The 24,350-nt window shown below is 38.8% G+C and overlaps 1 protein-coding gene across 11 annotated transcripts in view; it reads right to left on the minus strand.

Moving 5' to 3' along the window:
• Positions 1 to 11,488: 11,488 nt before the first annotated feature.
• PKNOX1 (PBX/knotted 1 homeobox 1) overlaps positions 11,489 to 24,350 on the minus strand; it is a 34,501-nt gene continuing 21,639 nt past the window's right edge. For all 11 annotated transcript variants that reach the window (XM_044441858.1, XM_044441857.1, XM_044441856.1 and 8 more), the window contains 3 exons: positions 19,059 to 19,135; positions 18,250 to 18,422; positions 11,489 to 16,796 (listed from right to left, as the gene is read on the minus strand). In XM_044441858.1, coding sequence (XP_044297793.1) covers positions 16,585 to 16,796; positions 18,250 to 18,422; positions 19,059 to 19,135 — 462 coding nt within the window. In that variant the 3' untranslated portion in view covers positions 11,489 to 16,584. The remainder of the gene's footprint in view (positions 16,797 to 18,249; positions 18,423 to 19,058; positions 19,136 to 24,350) is intronic.

Below are 24,350 nucleotides of genomic sequence, written 5' to 3' on the forward strand. Positions count from 1 at the left end.
AGTATTCTTTTTCCAACTGGAACCACTGCTGGATGTTTCCCAGAAGATACTGGAGAAACAGGGACAGATTGGTTTGCCTGTTGGTCAATCCCAGCTTTTTTAGAGTTTGAGGAATGTCCTCAAGTAGGTGGTCATATTGACTATCAGTTCCTTAATAGGTTATCCTGTATGATTGGTCAAGTCCCCTTGTCTTGTTGGTATCACTTTTCCCAATCAGGGCCAGCTGTGTGAGCAAAGAGGAGAGTATCGGGTCCACTGCACAGCTGTTCCACATGTGCACACCCTCCTCAGAGTCCATTGCGCTGGGAAAAAAATGCCAGTGTCCATCACTAGATACCATTTGAGAAAGCAAAAGAGGCTGACCTATATTAACAGGGAAGCTGATCGCTAATACTACATGAACATACAAGTAAGGCCCATACACTTGACTTTAGGATAAGCCATCCCAGAATAAATAAGGGTACCGTTCCTGCTCCCTTCTCTCACTGGAAGCATAGATGCATATTTACATCTAGCTCCATACCAGTACATATACTTTATATGATATTAGTGGAACAAAGCATTATGTTGCAAATGTGGCTCCTTGGACTGGGTCCACTGAAGGTGGGCTGCATGCAACATTTCCTATACCCGATTGTTGTTGTTTTAAGATGAGATTTTGTACATTTGAAAATTAAAAAATGTGTGAGTGCTCTTGGTGACAAAATGGATCTACCTTATTTTTCCTGGATGGAAAATCAAGACTGCTACTAATCAACTCAGGAAGAGTGCTTCTTTCAGTGGTGCTGAATTTAAAAAAAAAAGCCATTTAGACTACAGGCCTTTGTGTAAATGCAAGCAATGTGTTACATATAGTGGCTTACATAAATATGTGCCCGCCTTTGACTTTTCCACATGTTATGCACTGCAATCTGGAAGTAGAATAGACTTAATTGGCGTTGTTGCCATGAGATACAGAAGATGATCAGACCTGTGAAGGGGCAAGTGCCATTTTTATGTTGGCACTTTTTGCTTGCATAAATATTCACTACCTTTGCTGTGACATGCCTAAAGAAGCTCTGGTGCAAGCCGCTGCCTGTACAGTACTGTAAGGAACTGAATGGGGTAAACCCATGTGTGATTTCAGTGCTATGCAATCCCAGACTCAATAGATCTGTAGGTTTATTGAAGGCCTAGAGCTTCTTAGAAAGCATATCTAAGCAAACAGCATCAGGGGTAACTGCTAGAAAAGGTGGTTCTACCAGGTGTTGACTCAGGGCTTATGCAACCAATAAATGCCAGTTGGTTTTGTTTACTTAACATTTGGTCCACAATAAAAATATTTTGCCTCTTCACAGTGTTATCTTGATTCCTTGCATATATCACATAGTAACAACAGCAATTAAATCCTCTTCAATTCCAGATTGTAACACAAGCAAATGTGGATGTGCGTGAGTACTACTGCAAGGCACTGGAGCTCAATGCTGAGAGAAAAGTGGCAACCTTCACCCTTGATAGGATGCTTATAGTATGGGCAGCCACACAGTCAATTTGTGCTGTGGGTTGACAGGTATTGCAATTTGTTTGCTTTACACTTCCTGGCACTTAGGTTCACTGAATGTCCTACTAATTTTTATTATAATAAATTAATGAATGTTCTGTACTCATCAACAAAGCAACCAGGATTTCCTGTCCTTTGTTTCTAACTACAGATTTATGCATTAACAAGGCAAGGCTTTGGCAGCTGGCATTTGAACATTAGAGTATCTAACTAGATCGCATTATTGACCAGGATCAAACTAGGTAACATTGTTGCATGGTTTGCCATTGTATGGCTGATTTTCTTTAACAAATAGCTGGTGTCATACATGGAAGAATTGGCTGAGACTTTTTTATTGCGAGCAGCAGGTGTGGGGAGAGGCTAATTCCTGTCAGGCTCACAGTGAAGCGGAAAAAAGGGAAGCCCTCCTCCTCACACACCACAGTTCTGATTCAGTTCCCACATCACCACTGCACCCACTCCCACTGACTGTTAGAGAATGAATAAGCAAGCAAGCAAGCAAGCAAGGGTGACGGAACATGGCAATTCGGCCCTAGATCAGCCTTCTCCAACCTTGTGCCTTCCAGACATGTTTAGACTGCAACACCAAGAATTCTCAGTTGATGGCCTTGCTGAAGGCGGATTCTGGGAGCTGTGGGCCAAATGCCTTTGAAGGCCACCAGGTCGAAGAAGGCTGTCCTAGATCATGATACCTTCTCAAGGCTTGCTTGCTTATGCAGTCTTCTGTCATTGTCTTTTCTCAAGCCTGAAGTCAGCAGGGGAGCAGGGGAGAGAAGGCCAGGCCCTGGAGCAGGGTCCTTATCATCTGGGCATGCTTAGCATGTGGAAGCAGATCTTAAACAGGTTTGCTCACATCTTTTCTGGTGAAGACAGATACTGAGCAGCATTGCCCAGTTGTCATCCAGATTTTATTGCCATATGAGTGACTGGAAAAATGACTATTGCTAGTGGCCTTTTTCATTTTTCTCCTTTCTACACATGCTGACATTTCAGTATTTTGATTATCAGAACTAAAAGTCAGATATGTCTTGTTATACCCTTCCCTGTTTTAAGTCCTGCATTTTTGGTTAGACTATAGCGATTACGCTGCAGGGCTTAAAGTGGGAAAATGTATTTATTCGCCTTCACATGCACAGTATAGGATCACCTGTTCTCTCCAGGCAGCTTAGAATACAAAACATGACCGGCTGATCTCTGTGGCTGTATTTCTGGCACCAGAGAAAAGCAATGCCACAGGGAATGCAAAGGCCCATTGCTGAAACAGGTACATCACTTCCACGTAGCATTTATTTGCAGCACTTCAGGACAAAAGGATCAAGTCCCTACATGCAGAATTAATTCCACTTACTCCTTACTTCATGAGAACAACCTGGCATATACAGAAAGATACCTGCGTATATTCAATATAGCTTTAAAAAAAAAAGTGTGTTTAGATCAGGAGTGGGCTAATTGTGGCCATCCAGATATTGATGGACTGCATATCCCCCTGACCCTAGCCAGTATGGGCACTTCAGTCAAGGACATCGGAAGGGTCACATTCCCCCACTGCACAAGGCATTCGTTGTGCCCTTGTGATTCCTTACCCACTGTTGCCTATGGGCTCTTTAGCTAGTGATCTGATCCTTCAAGTTTTGCTCCTCCTTTTTTCAGAGCACATTCCTTTCTCTTCTTTTTTGAGCAGCGAAATTAGGTTTTTATTTTAGAACGGGGAATATAGTGCTCTTCCTCCTTGTGTATTTGAGCTATTCTGCAATAGCACGGATTGACGTAGAGATTTCATATAATGGAAAAGCAGGAAAAGTCTCTGTACAGAGCTCAGTTTGCAATACTATGATGAAACTAAAAGGAGAAAGAGCAATAAAGAGCCTTGTGCAGAAAGGTGCTAAGCTGGGCAACATCATGGATCTACGGGAAGTATAATAAAAATGAATCATTCCTCTTTGTCTCAAAGTACTCACTGGAGAAGAGCCTGATGCTGGGAACAATAGATGGCAAAAGAAGGGGACAGCAGAGAATGAGGTGGCTAGATGGAGTCACTGAAACAGTTGGCGTGAGCTTAAGTGGACTCTGGGGGATGGTGGAGGACGGGAAGGCCTGGAGGAATGTTGTCCATGGGGTCGCAATGGGTCGGACATGACTTTGCGACTAACAGCAACAACAACACTTACCAGTATGAATGTTTATCTTATATATAAACAGTGAAAGCTGAATCCTGGAGTCCAAATATAGGGAGGGAGTTTCAACATCAATAAGATGCTGTCCCACATAACCATTAACCATAGCTCAGGAGTACTGAAACAGAATGTAGCCAATATTTGACAGTGCCTAAGCTTAGCTTTCTCCAGGAAAAGATGCAGATACTGTATTAGCTGAAACTGTGAAAATAAGCTCCTGGCAATAGCTGACACCTGACCTTCCAGAAGCAAACTGAGTCCAGAAACACTTCAAGATGAGACATATTCCAGTTCTGGACCAGTTTTCCTGCAGACTAACAGTATGTCTGTCTTGTCTGAACTAGATCTCCATTTTGCCATCCCACACCCAGGCCATGACAGATCTAGGACCTCTGCTACCTCCTTGAAATCTGAAGGATCATATTGACACCGCTGCATGCCAAAAAATCTGATTGTTTCCCAGAAATTTCATGGAACTGAAGAGCATGAAAGATGAGATAAAACCATGAGGAACTCCATAGGCCATGGGTCCTGAACTCCAAGAACCAAATCCATCCAACTTGGGGAACAAATCTGGCACTCAGGTTTCACATACCCTTCCCTGCATTTCTGTTTTCCAGCCCCCAGTCACTCATTACTCCATTTCCCAGATTTTGTACTTTTCTCCAATTCTAAAACATGAAGTGCCTCTCCCAAGGCACAGTTACTGGCAGATCTTTAACCTATATTATGCTTGTACTTTGCTTCATCCCAATTGCCTTTGGCCCTGCCCACCACTGGAATGTGGCTCCCAAGAGCTTTTCTGAAACTAAATTTGGCCCTTAGGATGAAAGAGATTCAATACTTATGGTTAGCTGGAGCATCTAAAGATTTGAAGGAGACCTGTAAATATGCTAGACTTTCCAGGACCTCTTGCCCCTGTTGTAAGATACTATGGGAGACTTCAGCAGCAGCCTAGATAAAGAGGTCTCACCCTGTGGAAAAAGTAACACCTGGTTACTTCAAAAGCAATTTACTTTCTAAGAAGGGAAATAATCCAGAGAGTCCAAGACAATGGAAACATCAGAGGACTGGTGGTGGTGGGTACTTGAACTCATTTTTGCTCCTCCCTAGTAATTCTTGTCTCTTTTTGTGTAAAGGCTATTAGAAAATGCTTCAATATTGATGTGCCAGTATTGATTACTGTTCTTTAAGGATACAGACAATAAAATCACAGTGAATCCATTTGTTGTGCTTGTGTATCTCTGACAAGTTTCAATAAAACCAAACTAACCTGGACTGTATTCCCCAAAGCAAAGCTGTATACGATCGGACTGCAAGTTAGGTTAGGGTTGGTTTATTGATATGCTGGTTTGGGAAATAATCTACTCAGAATATCTTAGAAGTTATCTAGATAACTAGGTGGAACTTAGAAGGCAAAGAGCAAGCAATTTTGGCTTCAGATGCCTGTAACATAAAGCCTTTCATCAATATATTATACTAAAACAGATCTGGGATGGGAGTCATGTGGGCTTTTAGATGTTGCTGGACTCCAACTCTGTCCATCCTTCACCACTGGCTATGTTGGCTGGACTGATGGGCGTTGCTGTCCAGCAATTTGTGGAGGACCATACATTCCCCGGCACTGTAATAAAAGAACCAATGAGAAGGGCTTTTTGCTCCTCCCAGCTACTCAGCTTAGGGGTTTTACCTCATATGTGTCCATATATACAGAGAATGCACAGTTGGACTGACACAACTCAGGAAGAATCACTGCTTGTGGACTAAACTATTTGTGGCACCTGAAAACTTCCCAGGTAATGAAAGACGCTTTGCTTTCCATAGCACAGCTAGGGATTTGACATTCCATTGTTAGCATGTAATAAGAGAAATGCTAGCTGTGCAAGTCAGGAACAACTTGCTTGCTCTTTCTTCCTTGAAAATGAAAATGACACAACTGAGCTAAATCATGGACGATGGTTCCTTCCTTCTCTCCTTCCTTCTTCTGTAGTACAGCCACAAAAAGAGTAGATTGCTTGCAGTCTGAGCTTGAGAAAAGCTGCTGTGATAAATAGCATGCTGTTTTAAGCAACAAAAATTACCACATTGGAAAGTGTACCCTCTCCTCTAATGGAAACAATTCACTTGATTCATGCTGCAGTCTTTGGGAGCAAACCTCACTTAATTTAATGGTGCTAATTTCTGAGAATACATAAGATCACACTGGATTGGGTCCAGAATCTACCTTCCCACCTCATTTTGTGGGATCAAGCCTCTGAATCAAAGCTCATTCCGTTTAGCACTGCTGTCCAACCTATGTAGAGCTTTCAGGAGGCTACAGGGGGTATCATGGGGAGCAGAGGACAGGGAAGTCTGCTTCTGCTTGCCCAATTGTTGTTCTGATATACTGTCATCTCAATTTATGGCAACCCTATGAATAAAAGCCCTCCAAAATGGCCTGTCCTTACAGTCGTGCTCAGCAATTGTAAACTCAAGGCTGGGCTTCCTTTATGGAGTCAATCCATCTCATATCTGGTCTTCCGCCTTCCCCTAGCATGATTGTCTCCTCCAGTGCGCTAGCCAAACTGCTCATCTAAATCTCAAAACAACCATGGTCAGCTGGCCAACTCACAATGCATTGTGTAAACAGTATTTCTGCCACCAAAATGAGAAAATGCTATGTCAAGCCAGGGGAATTTTGTTGAGATGGTCCATTCATTTTGTAGTTAAAAAGCAAGGAACGGGAAATGCAAAGTGTAACAGAAAAGTATTTTGGTGAAAAAAAAATCAACTACTGATGGGCCTCTTTGCATTTGATGCAGAATGTTGAAGCCTGAGCCCTTCCTTTGCCTGCTGCTGACCTGGTCCTTTCTACAAAACAGTGATTGCAGGCATCTACCACCAGAGTGCGCTCATGTAAGCTGCTTGGCTTGTCCTGATAATCACACAGCGGTGACCATCAAGGGTGAATGCTGTCCTCGTTGCATCCCTCCATGTTCCTGTCCTCCCGTTCTGGAGGGAGAGTGTGGTGAGGAAGGGATCCTGATTCTGGGAGAGTCTGTGTACATTGACTTTGGGACCAGAAAGTGCACTTGTGTTTCTGGAGGCAAGATCAAATGCATTTCAACTTGCCCTAAAATTCCACCAACTTGCAAGTACATAGGAAGACCGATGGATGGCTGTGGAGTATGCGCTTGTCCCACCAGGAATGACCATTTTGTATCTGCTGGGGAAACCATTAATGAAGAATGTAAGACTTGTCAATGTCCTGAAGAAGGTGGGAAGCTTCAGTGCAAAACAATCTGCTAGGCAGTTAATGTAAAACATATTTCAATTATTGGATCAGAACAAGATTTGGGGCAAGGGATCCATAAATTCAACTATTAAAGTATCTGTTTCTTAACTCATTACAACCTATCGGGCCCTCTGTTGTTGATTAATGTATTTTAGATCACATGCAGATTTGTTTGCATTTTGTGTCTAAATAGCTGGAGGGAACAGGAGAGGTTAAGGGGCATCTTTGAAACAAAAGCAGAAGATAGAATAAAAGATTCTTAATACAGCATGTGATGAAGAACTCGATCACAATCCCTGATTCAACGTTCCTAGATATCACTGTGTGCATGCTTTGGTAGTTAGGAATTTAACACCATTTTAATCAGGGAATAGGCAAGACATATTTTTAGGTACAATTGGGGAATTTGATTTATGTAATTTGTTTTCTGTGAAGGGAAAATATAGAATATTAAAATATTAGAAAATGGTTTTTATTTTGTGAGGAATATTAGATTGGGAATTAGAAAATTCTCCTTTTTTATTATCCTAATAACACTTTGACAGCTCTGAGTTTATCTGGAAGGTAAAATAAGAAATTGCAATTTATGAAAAGAGTAATTCCTTCTTAATTCCTTAGTTGTCACTGAATGTTCTTAATCATGAGATATGTATCAGTTACAGTGAAAAGATTCCATGATCCAGCACAAGGTTTAGAACGAATTTAATAAAGAATGAAATGTTTAGATTCTGGGAATCAATTATACCTTGCTGAAATGAGTATGGGAAACAACTAAGCATCCAGAATTTTGAAAAATAAATGTATGGCAATAATGTTTAACTGCATATTAAATATTATATGTAGGAAATAGTGGCAGATCCAAATAGGATGCAGTTCCCAAGCTGAGCCATAAATTAATGTTTTCTGTATGTCCTAAAGCAGAAAGTTTGGCACATTTTGATGCATTCAATTTGATTTAGCTTTTTGTGATTGCCTTACCTTCAAAAAGCTGGTTGGATGTTGGCTCTTTGAAAGAGCTACTACAGAATAAACTCATCCTAACTTTTCTGTATGTATTCTACAGGCTAGGACCCACACTATTGACTGCTTTTCATATATGTAAAATGTTTTCATAAATAATGCCTGTCCATTAATTTTAAAGGACTGCAGGTGGCACAGTGGTTAAAACCGCTGTGCTGCTGGGCTGGTTGATCGAAAGGTAGCCAGTTCGAATCTGCACAACGGGGTGAGTTCCCATTGCTCTGTCCCAGCTCCTGCCAACCTTGCAGTTCGAAAGCATGCAAATGCAAGTAGATAAATGCAAGTAGTCCTATGTACAGTAGAGCAATTGAAAGTTAGTTATGGTTAATTTATATCCCTTTCATTTCAATGAAACTACTCTGTATGACTAGCAGTGGATACAACCCAAAGCTCTTCTGATGCTATTCTTGATGATAAGCACAGCCATATGAAAGCTTGCCTACCCCTTTCAACAGCAGAAATTAGTCTTGTAATCACTGTATTTACACACCACTCATAAACTCACCACTTATTTTCTATCTCCTCTACAAATATCAAATATTCTACAAGATAATCTGGTAAGTAATATACAAAGGAGCAAGGGGTAAATGCTGAGTCTGTGCAATTTTGCTTGCTTTAGTCATTTTCTGTACTTTCAAGATATCTTTGTACCAGATACAGAAATGGCAGTATAGAAATTCATCATCATCAGGACCTGCTGAGAAGACAAATATTCCAAATATTAGTTGCTGTTCATAAAGAGAAATTAAGACAAAAAAGCACCATAGTGGCACCTAGTTACAGCAAATATGTCAAAAAATACAAACTTAGGGGCCAAGAAGACACACCAGCATTGACATGTTCCACCCAGAAAGAAAACACCATGATAATCAGAATCAATAAAAACCTCTTCTCAAAAGCAGGTAAAAAAACATGCAGAAACATCTACTCATTGCATCTACTCACCTCAAGTTGGTTGGTCATGCTGTCTGCTTCTGAGCTAATAAAAGGCACTCATAACAACCATACAGATGGTTCTAACCAACTGGGTGGTATCCAGATATGTTGGACTACAAAACTTGCTATTCTTAACACACCTGCAGGGAGCTAGGTTGCAGAAAGCTCCTCTGACAGAGAGTAATAAGACTGAAATACTCTCTGTTTTCCACCTGTTTTCAATACAGATTGGCTTGCCCAATTGGACTGCATGTCTTTTGATACTCATTGTCACAATCAACTGTGCAAAGGACAACTGCACTCAGTTCACAAATTACAGTTTTGCCATCTATGTCACATAACTGCTTTTAAACTATGGGAGGGAAACTAGGTGTTCTATCTACAGGAATTCTGTCAGAGAACTCTACAATAGTATTCCCCCCACCCCCAAACTGCCCCAAGCCTGCAGCCTATGTAGAAAGATGTCTTTCTGCTCAGGAGGCACAGCTCTAAAGCCATTAGAGCTTTAATCATCTGTCTGGAAGCATGTTTCATTGAAATCAATGGGTCTTCCATTTCATGCAGCATGCATAGGATTGTGCTAAAGCTTCTGAGAGAACCTGGCCTGGCCTACTTTTGAACCAAAATTTGAATGCCAGAAATCACTAGGCAAAGTTTTTCACAGCTTGCTGATAACTATTAGTAACTAATGCCTGCAGATCAACTTTCAAAGCCACTGGAAATGTTAGCAACCCTAAGAGCCATTCAGCTTCAGAGGTCACAACTGGAACAATGTTTAAGGTATGAAGAGAGATCCCACTCCATCAGCAATGGAGATTGTGTACTCCTGACACAGGCATACATATATTCCCCACAATTACCATTTTAATTAATGCATAACCTTTTAATAAATGTATACATTATTCATTAGCTCCTGCTATTTGCATCAGACTCCCTGATTCCTGATATTCATCTATATATCAATCACAGTACAGGAAAACATTTGAACCATTCCATTCTGCCTCAGCATTTAGGTGACATTTCTGGGCCTGTAAGTAAACACACCTGGCATAACCAAAAGTAAAGACAGAATCTAGGATGTAAATTGCACTAATGAAATTCAGGAGCTACAGCCTGCTTTCCAAAGCTGACAAACAACCACATGCTTTACCCATATATATCATGATTCTACCAATCAATTTAACTTATTCTTAGTAAAAACAGATTGCTGGCTAGAGAAAAAGGTAAAACCAGCATTAGATATTAACGCTACTTCAATATAAGTATTGTTTCAGTGCAAACTGAACAGTGATAACTTGTACAAAGTACACAGGTATTTCTTAAATGCAGTATCCATTTCAGATTACCTTTTTAGAAATATACAGCTGCATGTTCTTAGACCTTATTTGAATGCGACACTAAATATACATGAATTCTGGGCTCATGCATTCTCATTCCTATCCTTCTCCACTGTGGCTAGCAAATTGGAAACAATTTCTTTGATTTACACTAACTGCAGTTTAGTGTTATGCCTGAACCCCAAGGCTGACTGTGCTTAGTCTTAGCTATGGTTGAGGGAAACAAGCCATCTTCCGATGATAGGGAAAACATAGTTACGTAGCATTCAAACATAATGCTACAATACAGTTTACTGAAAAATGGAGCGAAAGCTTCCAATCTCTTTTCAGCTGCACTGGGAAAATGGGAAGTGACTGCATGAACCCCAAGCTCACACACATACTGCTAACCCAATTTAAAGTTATGTCTGACCAAGGCCTAAATACCATCTCTTGAAGAGGCAAGTTGACATGGATGTGTAGGGAGGAAACAATATTTCTAGGACGGTGTATTAGTGACTGAAGGATGTCAAAACCATAATTATTGATAATTTGCTGCCTGCCTGAACTGGATTCACAGTTGGTTTCTAGACAACTTTTCAGTCTGGTCATTATTCTCCACCGAATAATTGTAAAATCAGCTGTGTTATCTTTCATGCATCTTGGTGATGGAAGAAGCAGGTACATCCTCTGTTCCAAGTCTATTCACATAACTAAACTGCAAGATGTTTAGATCAAATATATTAAGATTCAAGATCAGGGAGTCGTGGAACCATTTGGAGGCACCAGAAATCAGAAAGAACAATTTAAGGAGCCACAGAGAAGAACTGAAAGATGGTTCTTGAGAGGACAAGCTGCACTTCTTGGGAATGTAACTGGATACTCAGCTTCTAGGAAAGATAAGATTGTATAGGTCTGGATCTGCATAGCTGGTTTTGTACACCCAAAGGGGACTTTGGATGTAGCTAGCTTCCCATGGCAAACCTCTTTTGGAACTGAGGGATCCATCAAAAGCAGTTTTGCCTGCAGGTCTGCTGTCCAAAGCACGGAAGAAAAAGCAGGACAGGATCTTAGAGCAGAATTGAGCATGCCTAAATTAGTATTTTCGATTCTGGACAACAGCCATAGTATATCTATTAAATAGTAAGAAACCAATTATTGACCACAGTGGCTATGGGAAAGTGGAATCTTCTAAAAGGCCTTTGAAAGGAAAGGCCACTGGAAGAAATTTGATATCCCTGTCATTTTTATTTCAGAACAAAGAAAAGAAATATTCTGAATTAAACAATTGCATAGTCTTTCAGTAAATGTCTGTACAATTAAAAATACAATGTTCTAACATTTTTCACATTTTTGCTCCTATGCCTTGAATTGTGGTGTGGAACCTTTTAAAACAAAACTTACTCACTGTAATTAATTCCGAAACAAATACAAATTGATATTTGCATTATGCAGGGCTGAAAACAGGGAAAAGTGAACGTAACCAATACAGTGGATCTTAATTAAAGCAATTCAAAATTTTACTTTTAAACACAAAGCAGAGAAAGAAAGCATGCTTGTTTTAAGTTGAGCAATTTCATATAAAACACACAGATGAAACATAATTATGCCATGCGCAAACATTTTCCAAGAATTCCATTAAAAGACATACAGAACACCTAAACTGATTAGAATTTAGATTTCAAAGATTGTCAGTTATAATATTTCCTGACATAATGGAACACTGGTTATTTCTTTGTATTTCGAAAATACAAAGCTATACTAAGATTATAAGTTTAGGAACAGAAGGAGATGACACTGTATCTTTTAGGGGTTGCATTGGCTTCCTGCACAACCAATATTAATTTATCAGCCTATAGCTCTGAAGGCCTAAGGTGGTTTGTTTGTTTTCACATTTCTTGTATCCTGCATCAGCAACCAATATTCATATGAAACCAAGCATTTCCACCAACTTTACATTAGGCTGCTCTTGCAGGCATAGGCATTTTTGCTGCTAAGCATCTGAAGCAGCAGAATTAAATTAACCCAAAAAATAGGATCACAGCTCCAAAGAGCTGACATACACATGGTTTGGAACCCCACACAGGGCTCTTTCCAGTTTTTGTGGAATCAAAATCACTTGAAAATGTGAAAGCAGCCGAGGAAAAATGCAATCTGAGTTTGATAAAAATAATTTGGTTTAACCTGCAACGCAATTCCAGTAAGTTCTGTAAAATGTTTCAAAGAGAAAGGTGGAATACCTATTCAGAAATTGATGCTTAACATATCTCCATCAGATATATGCAAATAGAAAAATCATTAGATGGTGCAGTCTGAACCTTGTGACAAACCCTGTTCTTGATTAGTGTTGAACTTTTAAATTTCTTTGTCAAGCTAATACATTAAAGTGAAACAGGCCTTCTCACAATTGGCTTAGACATCCCACATCAGCTTTCATTCTGCCTGCCATCTCTGTGCTTCTTTTGAGGTGTGTCTTTCTAACTGTGCAGGTAGTACTATGCCACAAAGACATCCCAAGCCTCTATCCCACCCCATCTGTTTTTGCACACTAATAGCATAATGGATGCACAACTAGTTCTGGATACCCACATAGTGATTATTCTTAGCTACACTGTATGTGAAGCGGTTTAATAATGCATGCATGAGATGGAAATATCAGCACCAAGACAATGAGGAACATTATGATGCATAAATGAGAAACTGCACACATTCATGTAATGCAATGCTTTAAAATGGTTACTTGGAAAGCAGTATATTAGCATTTTATGTTGTTTCCATTTGGTTCTGAGAGGAGCACACAGGATTGTTTTGGTTACTCATTTTAGTTCATTTTACATTTGACCAACTATTTCAAGTGATGGAATGTTTCTAAACATCACCAAATAAACCAGGGCAGAATACAACAGCTATTGAGTTTTGAATTTGAATTATGTAAAAATGCTTTTAAAGCATTCCTAGGACATGAGTTCTCCTTGGTTATCGTCCCCATTCCTCACTGGTTTATTAAGTGGACAGTGCTATAAAAAGCAAATTATCTATAGGTACCCATTAGGCCACATTATGATGACGAAGTTCACAGTCCTTCTAGCACACATTTTTCAATACCACCTGTGGCTAGGAAAAGCAGTTTACGCCAGAGGGCAAAACCTAGGGTCCTCCAGATGTAGTTGAGTTACAATGTCTGCCATCCTTGAACACTGGCCATGCTACCTGTAGCTGAAGAATTAACCACCCAACAAGTTCACAACACTCATTTTTTCTGGCTGGATGCTGCCACAACTATTCCAGTTTTAAAAAGACAGAAAAAGATGAGTTTCGTACTTTGATAAAGGCTTTATGAAACATCCCACTTAATGAAAAAACTTCTACTAACTTTAATAGAACAATAAAATGTATTCAGATGCAGATTTCAGAAGTTCTTCATTTCAACTGTTTTAATTTTGTGGCTTTTATTAAGGCTTGAATATCATTCCCTTAAGCTTGCTGCCTTCTATGAATTTTTCCCAAACAAACTTTTATAAATCTCTTTTCCCATTTTCTTCCTATTATTTCCAGAAATGCACAGTAAGTTAGGGGTTGGCTTAAGTTTTACACAGCTGTAACAACCACTACAGCGTCAGCCTAATCCTGAATCTAAAAGTGCTTGCAGGTGATGCTTTTATTGTACAATCATCCTACCTCACTCAGGGAATTTACAGGGAGTCCAGGCATCATCTTCCAATTAATGCCTTCCCATTTTCACCTCTTCTTCCATCTTTATTCCTCTAGCTCTCAAAAAAATAAAAATCATTACAGGAAAAAGTACAAAACTGCTCTACAATGCCTTCCGATTGCTAGTATTAGAAGCCCTCCACCTGGAAGCACACTAAGACTGTCACCCCTCAGCTGGGCCCTTGCTTTGCATTTTTTAATGTTCTAAGGTTGGAAAAACCAAGGGTTTTTCCCTTTTTGCAAGGCTATGCATATCATGGCCTTCTTATCTATCTCTGTCTGTTGCCTCATTTATCTGGCAATCAGAAGTCATACGAGACTAAAGGGCATGTATTCCGAGTCTGGGCCAATTTGAACATTATCAGTAACAGCATTGTTGCTATTGAAGAACGCTTTTGTATTAGAGGCTCCACGTGGTTGCCGCCGTAACATCTCAGACCTTGTGATAATTCTCGCCCATGCTGCATCTCCTAGGGAGAAAACAATGCTGGCGCAAGGACATCTCACTCATCCAAGCAATTTGTATTGAAAATTGAGGATTTGAAGAAATACTGCAGAGAACCTTTACCATGTAGAAACATTTAGTGGTGGTTTTGTGCATGATACAGCCTAAAGGCAGCAGAAGAAATAGGTGTGATTTTTAAAATGTCCACTAAGAAGAACAAAGGAAATTAACAGCACCCTTATTTTTTCTGTTGAATCAGAACTTGTATCAAAGCTAATCCACCACATTCAGCTGGAGTTGAATCCTGATTTTGCTAAAAAAAAGATAACTGTCTCATATCCTGTAATAGTTGGTCTGGATGTGCTATAAGGATTATTATTTAAAGTTGACAGTGGGAAAATTCCAGCTTCCAGCAGCAGCACATATGTAGAGCTATAAGCAAACCCAAAATGCACAGAAAAAAGAAAAAAAAATCCCAGACATCATGAGTGTGTTGAATCATATTTGAACCTCTGTTGGATTATTATTATTCATTATATTATCACCCAATAGCTGAAGCTGCCTGGATGGTTCACAACAAATGTAGTGCAGTGCTTGAAAAATCCATTTTAATCTTATCATTATCTTGAATTTGCAGTGCAAAATCAAAATCCATTTGCTATGTAGTGAGGGAGGTGGATTAATCCCAGTTCATAAGCTAGTATCTTTTAGCTTGTCAATTGATATGAAGAATTTTCTCTTCATTACAGAAAAGATTGTAGACTTTTACTCACCGGGTAGCTGGTCATCAACTCTCTTAAGAAACACGTTTCAAAATAGACTGAAATATAAGTTGAACAATAGTTTACATGTCATATACATGCTTAGCATCCGACAACCTATTAAGGAGGGGATTCTTTTTATGACATCATAGCTGTTCCACGATGGGATAGCAGAGATCCACAGAATATAGCATAGGCATGTTTATTCAATTTGGACAGTTTTCATAACCTTCCAAATAGAAGTACTAAACATCTTTTCTCATGCTCAATACAGTCATTTCAGTTCTTAGATAATTTATAAAAATATTTTTAATCCAATAATCCTGATAAAGGTAAAAATAAGTGTTTTATAGCAAATGATGAACAGGCTCACTGGCTAGGAGCAGGCTGCTAAGTTGCAATCCAGGAATCCCCTCTGCACCTTTAAATTTACCACATATTAAAGAGAAAGCTATGGCCATTTTTGCCTCTCTCAGTCTTGTTTCTGTGCCCCCCCATCTGTTGCAAATAGGATTTAAATTGTGCTACAGAGTAGGTGGCCAAAATGACTAGGGGAAAAGCATGAAGCAGAAGCTGTGGTGGCTACCTCAGTGGCAAATTTAAAAGGTACAGGAAGAATTCAGAGGTTTCCACCTAACAACTCTATGAGAAATTAAGTTTATTTTAAATGCCATACATTCGTTAATGAATCACACATCACCACTTTTGTGTGTTTCTTGCCCACTTCAGACTGGCAGGATTTTTTTTAAGGTGCAGAAGCATCTTTCAAATCTACATGGCTAACTTCATAAAGAAATCTCATACACTAGTTTGACATGCTTTACATTACATTGTTAAACCACCAAGAGTAATCTTAAAATGAGAGGAATAGTTGAAATTGTGTAATGCTCAAGGAAACGGAAGTACTTTTAACTCTCCCACCAGGGCAATTTCATTATGTCACAAAGCTGCAGCAAGTTTTATGATGTTATAGGTCAGGAAATGTTGAGTAAGATGGTGATTATGTGATAGAGTTCTGTTTCAATCCATGCTGAAGTAATTTTAACTCACCCACCAGGTATCTACCATCTTTCCTGATGACCTCAGTCCCATCACCCCATTATCAGGTCAATGTGGAATCAATTTTGCATGTGAGAAAGCTGCTCTAAGAAAATAATGGGCTGATTATGCATTTTTAAATTACTAGATTTTTCAAATTTAAAATCAAAAACAACACATTTGAAAGAAGTTGCTGCACCTGCAAAGACACTCTTTAAGCTTACTATGAAATACAAAAAGTGCACTCTTCTATATCTACATATAAAACATATTAGAAATAAAACTGTGTAAAATGTTTGCTGTGCAAACTATAAAAAGTCAGTCAGTTCATTGTTTTTCCTAAACATTTAAGCCAAATTCTCTTGCTTCCTACTGCAGAGAATCACTGTTATCCAAGACCAGCCCACTGATGTTTGTAGATGAAAGGTCTGCTCCATCATCTTCAGTGCTGTCTACAGATTCATCTTCACTTTGTCCTGCCATCATGACTTGTTGAACAGCTAAAGTGGTACCATCAGATGAAAGAGACTGGAGACTGTCTACATTCATGTTGACTGGAGCAGTAATTGTCACAACGGCTCCTGGAAAAGGGAAGGAAAAAATACAACCCAACTGAATCAATTAGATTTTTTTTTAAATCCACCATTCATATTTTGAAATGTCTATTTGCAAAACAGTTTTATGATCTCTAACAGGACATTCCAGGGACCACAGGAAGCTGTAGTTTCTTCAGCCAACCACGCTTTTGCACTTGCTGCAGAAAGTCCTGGAGCATCTTCTCTTCCACAGGTGGAACAGTGACCTCAAGAGAGAGTTGTTGAAGGAGAAAATGGGGTGACAGTGGCCAGGGAGGCAGAAGGAAAGGTCATGGATCCGTTGGATTCATCTGAGAGGTAGGCCAGGTGGATGAGATGAGAGGTCAAGCAAACTAAAAATCTTAAAAAGCAGGAACAGGAGGTGAGTATGGCTCTGTTATTTGTCCTGCACTGCCTCAGGGCTTAGGATAGACAGACAGACAGAGGGCTATACTCTTGGAGCTTGCTCTGTGTAAAGCATCAGTCCTTTGGTTTTCCATGCTTAATGTCACTCTAAAATAAACTGTAATAGTACTGTAGACTGAAATTCCAAGAATCTAAGCACTGAAAGTGCACTGAAGGTGAAGGTAACATTTGAACTACCATTTCCTTGCAAGTAATTTTGTGTGCGTACATACACACACACACACACACGGGAGGGAGGGAGGGAGGGAGGGAGAGCATGCAGGAATGAGTGAAAGATGCCAACATGTTTATTCAGTTTAATTTCTGCCCACGTGAGAACCCTGAAATTTTAAAACCTTGGGGGAAATCCAAATATGTCTTTCTGTTAGAGCAGTTGTCATTGTGATATGGAAACTTGGTTTCAGTCTATGCACAAGAGTAATCCATTGTGCAACCAGTTGTGCATTATGTTTATACAACTGGCTGTACAACCAGTTGTAAAAATGTAACGTGCAGCCAGCTGCATAACAGAAAAATTTGGCAGAAATCCACTAAAACTATTTGAGTTCCTGGAGTGATGCTGTTCAGATATTGCCAGCTTTACCAATGACTGCAAATAGAACACTTCCATCCTAACTCAGGACAGGACAGACTTTCACTTGTAAAATTGGACAATATTATTAAAAATATTAATAAAATTGGACCCAGTATTCATATCTTTAAAGCTACAATTCTGTGTATACTTGTTCGGAAAGCAAACACCACTGAACAAAAAGGAACTTGCTTCTGAATAAATATGCATACTATACATGTAGGATCAGCTTGCAGCTGTGTTTGTATGTGTGGTGAGATGCACAGCAGAGTGGCAATTTTTATATGGGATCAGCAAATCCTTGTTTATATTTGGACACAACCAGTCAGAAAAAGTTTCTCTGCTAATTCATTAGTTTTGGTGGTGTTTGTGTGGAGACATTGTTTACAAAATTATCTTAATGGTTTAAGAGGCACATAAAGCAGCTTTGTAGAATTCAAAACAGATAAGGAATTTGCTCACCATCTGACATGGTAAGTTCATTTGACTGATGCTGAGTTACTCCTGATGCAATGGAATCTGGCCAGAACCTTTGAACTGGGCGGTTTTGAGCTGTTTTCTTCTTTGTTTTTGGAGTTTCAGAACAGCTTGAATCCAACATTGGCTGGAGAATTCGCCTTCTAGCATTAATGAACCTAAACATGACCAAAACTAAATCTTATGAACACATCCAAAAAATCAGACTCTTGCAACACTGAGAGAGACTTAACAACGGGAAAAGGACAAGAATTGTTTAATTTCAGAAGACTCTCCTAAAGCAATAGCAACTTTTATTTTCTAATAACTTCTCAGTTTGTTTTTCTTTCTCTCTACTCTGTTCCCACCACTATAAAACTACAGGTTTTCAGATTAGGTCTCCCATCCCCAAACAGGCTGTGACTCACTACAATTTATGATCTAGGATAAGTTCTACACATGAGCCCAACTATTTCATTCCTCCAGTTTTTTACAATTCACTTCTCTGCTATCATTCAATAGAAATCTCTCTCTCTCTCTCTCTCTCTCTCTCTCTCTCTCTCTCTCTCTGGTCATATTTTGAAATTACAAGATCATCTCGCAATCCCTACTCCTCTCAACGTGGACAGGACTACACCTATAGTATAGCATCACCAAGACTTGTAACGGCAAAAGGTGCAACAATTAATCACTTTTTTTTTGTTTTTTGTTTGCTTTGAACAGCAAATATGTGTAAACTAATATCCTGAATTTATTTCTATGTGGCTTTTTATAGAGGTGAAATATTGTAAGCAGTCAAGTTTATTTTCGCTTACCAGTTGTTAACCTGAAGTAATGTAAGATTTGTTTGTGCTGCTATCTGTTTTTTCTCATCTTCTGTTGGATATGGATGCTACAGGCAGGAATAAAAATATAAATAAACTTCAATTTTGCTTTTTGCTTTTATTTTATGGAACTTAGATCCACAATCTAAACACAAAAATCCACTACTATAGAAGAAAAATACAATTTAGCATTAAAAAGCAGAGAGTTGATATCACACAAAAAAGTTCTTAAGTGATTTCCCCCTGCCCCAAGATGCCTCTCACAGTTTGAAATATATAAGCGGATTGCAACTTCCCTTGTTTGTATTTAATGCAATATGTTAGTTTTATGACACCAGTTACAGACCATGATTTATTAACCTAGTGATGAAGCGAAGATAATGTCCCAACCTGGCTTCCCAAAGTGAACACAAAAATCCCAATAAAACCTTTTATTGCAGTAATTCAAGTAATAAATTGTCAGCTTCCACAGAGGCAATAAAGATCAAGAGAAGCACTTAAACAAAGTCCTGGGTAAAAAGTCCAGTCAGAGAAATCATGAGCAAAATGTAAATCTGCAATGTGCAGCTTCTTAAGTAAATCCTACAAATCTCCTAGTTCCAAAGAAGATGGGGAGCTTTCCAGGTTTTTGGCATGCTGTCTCCTGTAAGGGCTACTTGAAACTATGCAAGTTTAAATTCAAGAGAACTGGCTGCTAAGGATCAGCATTTGCCATTCCATCCTGGCAGGGAAACCCACCCCTCAAATGCTTGCTATGTTTGGGTATTTCTGCCCTGCACTCTTTTGCTGACTACAGACCAAAGGAAAGTCCCCTGAAACACCCTCTCCCACCAAGGATCAGATTTACAATTCTTCAGGATGCAAAGGAGAGAGGAGGACTTGCAATACCTAATTTGAAGTTATACTATTATGCAACAGGTCTGGTCTATATTGCAGATTGGATCCTAAATGCCAATGACAGGCAAGTGAAGTTGGAACTGGCTAATCTTGAAGACAGAATACACAATATTTATGGGCTAAGACATCAGTTAAGGCTCTGATCCTAAATAACAACTGTGTGCCAAGAGATAGTTTAATAAAAATCTGGTGTTCTACGAGGAAAAAAAAAATAGTCTTCCACTCTGCCCACTGATATCTCCAGATGAAAAAAATGGAGAACACACAAGGGGGAATAACGATCTTATAACTTACCAAGACACTATTGGTCAATCAGGACAAGTTAAAGCTTGGCAACAAGTGAAAGATGAAGGGAAAAATATACAGTGGCTTGTTTATCATCATTTGATTTCAAGACTGAAGGGGGAAATGCAATCAGGAGAAGGTATCTTAAGAGATCTGACAGATTTTGAAAAGTTGATTATGCACCAGAATGATAATCTATTGGGAAGTCTTTACAAATTGTTACTACACTATGATACTGAAAGCTATCAAGACAAGAAACATAGGACAATCTGGAAACAGAATCTTGGTGAAGAAATATCACTAAGTCAATGGGAAGCTTTCTGGAAGAAAGTTATTAAATTTACCGCTAGTCAAGCATTAAGAGAAAATTGGTGTAAGATGTTTTATTGATGGTATATCAGTCCAAAAGATATTGGGAAAATAGGTAAGAATTACAATGGAAAATGTTGGAAATGTAACAGGGTGGATAGGTCTCTCTATCATAAGTGGTAGACTTGCAAAATAATACAAAAAATCTGGAAACTGATACATGCAGAAATGCAGAACATCTTTAAAATGAAGTTTCCTATAGGTCCCAAGAACATGCTTTTGAATATCATCCCAGAGACCCTTTTGAAAAACATGTCAGAGTTATTTAAGTATATGACTAGGGCAGCAAGAATCACAATAGCTTCTAAATGGAAATCACTGAAGCCCCCAACCACTGAAGAATGGAGAAATAGTTTAGCATATGCAGTAATGGCAAAGTTAACTAACTATGTAAATAGAAGAAGAATTTAATGACAAATTGAAATTTTTATTGTGCTTAGCATGACTAATCGAGGTTCAGGGGAGTTTGGAAAAGAAAAAGGAAATAGTAAAATTTGTGCTCGTTAGAAAATCTGTTGATGTACAGAATACTGATTGCTTTTCTGTAAACTCTCATACAGCGTGGGAAGATAGGAAGATAGTTTTGGGGGTTGTAATACATAAGCTATTATTGTTTAAATCCCCTTGGCAAAGTTGTTTATTTTGTTCACTTTAGTTTGTTCTGTTCACACAAGTTTCTCCTTCTATTTTACATTTTCTTCTATGTATAGGTTAAGAAAATTAAAAATATATATTTTTTAAAAAGTACCCTCTCCCACAGAGACCTCCTTCTGTTGCCTTGTTCCCAGCAATCCTGTCCCTGGCTGAGAAGCAGCAGCCCGCCTCAAGGCCAAGTGGAAGACTGGCCATATGAGCCTGCAGCTCACCCCCTTCCTGTTCACTCTGCAGTGGAAGGTCTGGCAGAAATGAATTGATTCATGGATTGATTGCATTTGTATGCCACCCCATAGCCAAAGACAGGCTAGGTAGTCATGGCTGGGCCTCTCAATATAGCTTTCCCTCTGAGTCAGAATCCATATCAGAGGCTAAAATTCTATGCAAACAGGGGCAGGGTCCCCCCCCCCACCCCAGTTAATGCAGATTTCCATTCTAGCACAATTAATTTTCTCACTGGTATCAAAAATTAGCTCGTTCTCTCTACTAGTAGCAATCAATTTAAATAAGCAAGTACAATAATCAACAGTGCACAGGAACTCTAATTTCCCATTCTGCCTGACACCAGTTCCAAAAATCCTTTTCTGTGCAGATAAGCAACTGAAAGAGACTGCTATGGAAAGCAGTTATTCCATGAGTGCTCTATCATTTGAGTGATCAAATTTCTCTTCTTCTTCAAAATTCAAAACTTTATGGTGTTATATTAATTCCATTTATGAAATAGATAAAATTTGAAGCTTTAATAACAAATCTCTTTTTTCTTTAGAATTTTCATTGAAAATTTAGTCATGCCTTTCCAGCAATGATAGCTGGAAGTTCAATATTTACTGCTATCTCTGACCAATTTGCAGTTCTGGTTTATCAGATAGGGAATGAGTGTAGTGTGTGTATGTGTGTGAGCTCACGCGCATGCGCACACATGCGTGTTTCTCTCTCTCTCTGCATTATACAACACTTTGGGCAATCTTATCAAATGCCTCTACCAGAGTACCATGCTCCATGGAAGATGCAGGACAGAAGGGAATCTCACAAAAATCTATTTCTGGCACTAACGGTGTTTGCCAAGGTTGCATACTAGCCCCCATATTATTCACTCCCTATTTAAATGATCTGATTGGGTGTTGTCTTGCGCCAGATTTCCATTCATCTAGCTTGGCAGAGGCCAAATGTCTCCTACTGTTGTATGCAGATTATGCTGTCTGTTGCCATTATCAAAAATAGGACTTAAATGCCTAATGCATGCACTTACAACCTATTACAAGAACAATCAGTTGAGTATAAATGTTAGTAAAACAAAAATCATGGTATTCATCAGCATGTAGCATTAAAAAGTGGATAATCAAGGCAAACACTTTAAATATTTGGGCATTAGGTTTCATCACAATCATTCCTGGGCTGCCATAGAATACCATTAAGGCCATTTCTAGTTTTTTTCTTTTCTGGGGACGGGGAGAGTCAATTTATACCTGCTGCCATTCAGGTATTTAAGTCTAAGGCCTTACCTCAACTCCTGTATGGAATACCAACTTGGATTCTAGGATTTCACTCAAATATTGAGAGTGTTCTCACAACATTCTTAACATCTATCTTTGGAATGCTAAGAGATGTTTCTGCAGCAGGCTTACAGCTTGAGACAGGTGTTTCATCATTAGAATGCACTGCCCAGGTACATGCTTTCACGTACTGGATTAAAATGTTATTTGCTGACACCTCTGTAGAATATCTACACCTTTCACAGAAAGATGTTTACATTTGTTCCTGGTTTAAGACCCTACTTACTAAATTGCATCTATCAGGTCTATCTGTGGATTTTTTGTTCATATCCATGAGTTCAAGGCAGTTGAGTCTATTCTAGAAAAGTGGATTAGGGATACTGATTTTTAATATTCCATGTCAACAGTTCGCAAGACCTGTTCACCTCTGCATTTTGGTCTAAATTTCAAATTTCTCCAAAGTGCTAGGTATTTGGAAAATTTGACCATTCCAAATATCAGCAAGTCTTTTCAAGAGATTTAATTGCCTTCCATCTGCAGTTTTAGATGGGCATTATTCTGGTGCGCCATATAAAAATCGACTATGCCCCTGTAATAATATAGAAAGTGAAACTCTGGAGTGTATCTTTTTCGTATGCAATTTTTACAGGGATGAACGTATGAGATTGCTTAATCCTGTAATGAGTGATTACCCAGAAAGGACTTTTTGATCAGTATTTAAAATATTTTTAATCATTTTTGTTTTTAATCATTTTTAATGTTACTATGAGTTTTTTGGGAGGGTCTATGATTGCACAATATGATTGATTGATTGATTGATTGGCAGATCTGTCTCTTTTTTTGGAACACAGGTTTGTTCAGTCTAGGTTCTCCCTTAGTTTGCAAATATTTTGGTTAAAAATCAGCATTAAAAATATTAAGTGTTTGGAACCTAGTTTTCTTACTGTATGCATTTTCCCTACTGTACTTATTTTACTTATAACATTTGTATGACATCACATAACAACATTCTCTAGGTGGCTTACAATAAAAAAAATGCATGCGTTGCAGGATGCATTTTTCTGAATGTATACTTTTTTATTGAAGAATTGCATCACAAAATTTAGCATAGCATGAAAAATGAATCCTAATTATATTCTAATTCATGTACAAGTCTAGAAGCTGCAAATTAGGTCTGCATCTTAAAGCAACAGGAAGTTTTATGACACCTAAACAAACCGTTTTCTGAAACAGACCAACTTGGCTACTTCACTCATATTAAAACCAGAGCCCAGCTAAATTCTTCCCCATCTCTAATTACAGTAAGATTAATGACTCATCAGGGACTATTAGGAATTAACACGGAAGGGATCTCCATTGTCATCTAATCCAATCCCTTGCTGATGCAGGAAACCTGCTGTTACGGATCATCCAACCTTTGCTTATAAATCTCTAACAAAAAAAAAAATAGTACAGATCCATATATATTCTGGACATGTAGACTGTCTGACCCATTTTAACAACATTCAATGAAGTCCCAGCACTGGTACTTTGGTATGCATATTGCTCAATCAGGGTATATTAATAAACATAATCATATTTATTT

This window comes from Varanus komodoensis, unplaced genomic scaffold (assembly GCF_004798865.1).
Source record: "Varanus komodoensis strain SLA01 unplaced genomic scaffold, ASM479886v1 scaffold4, whole genome shotgun sequence".
Lineage (NCBI taxonomy): Eukaryota > Metazoa > Chordata > Lepidosauria > Squamata > Varanidae > Varanus > Varanus komodoensis.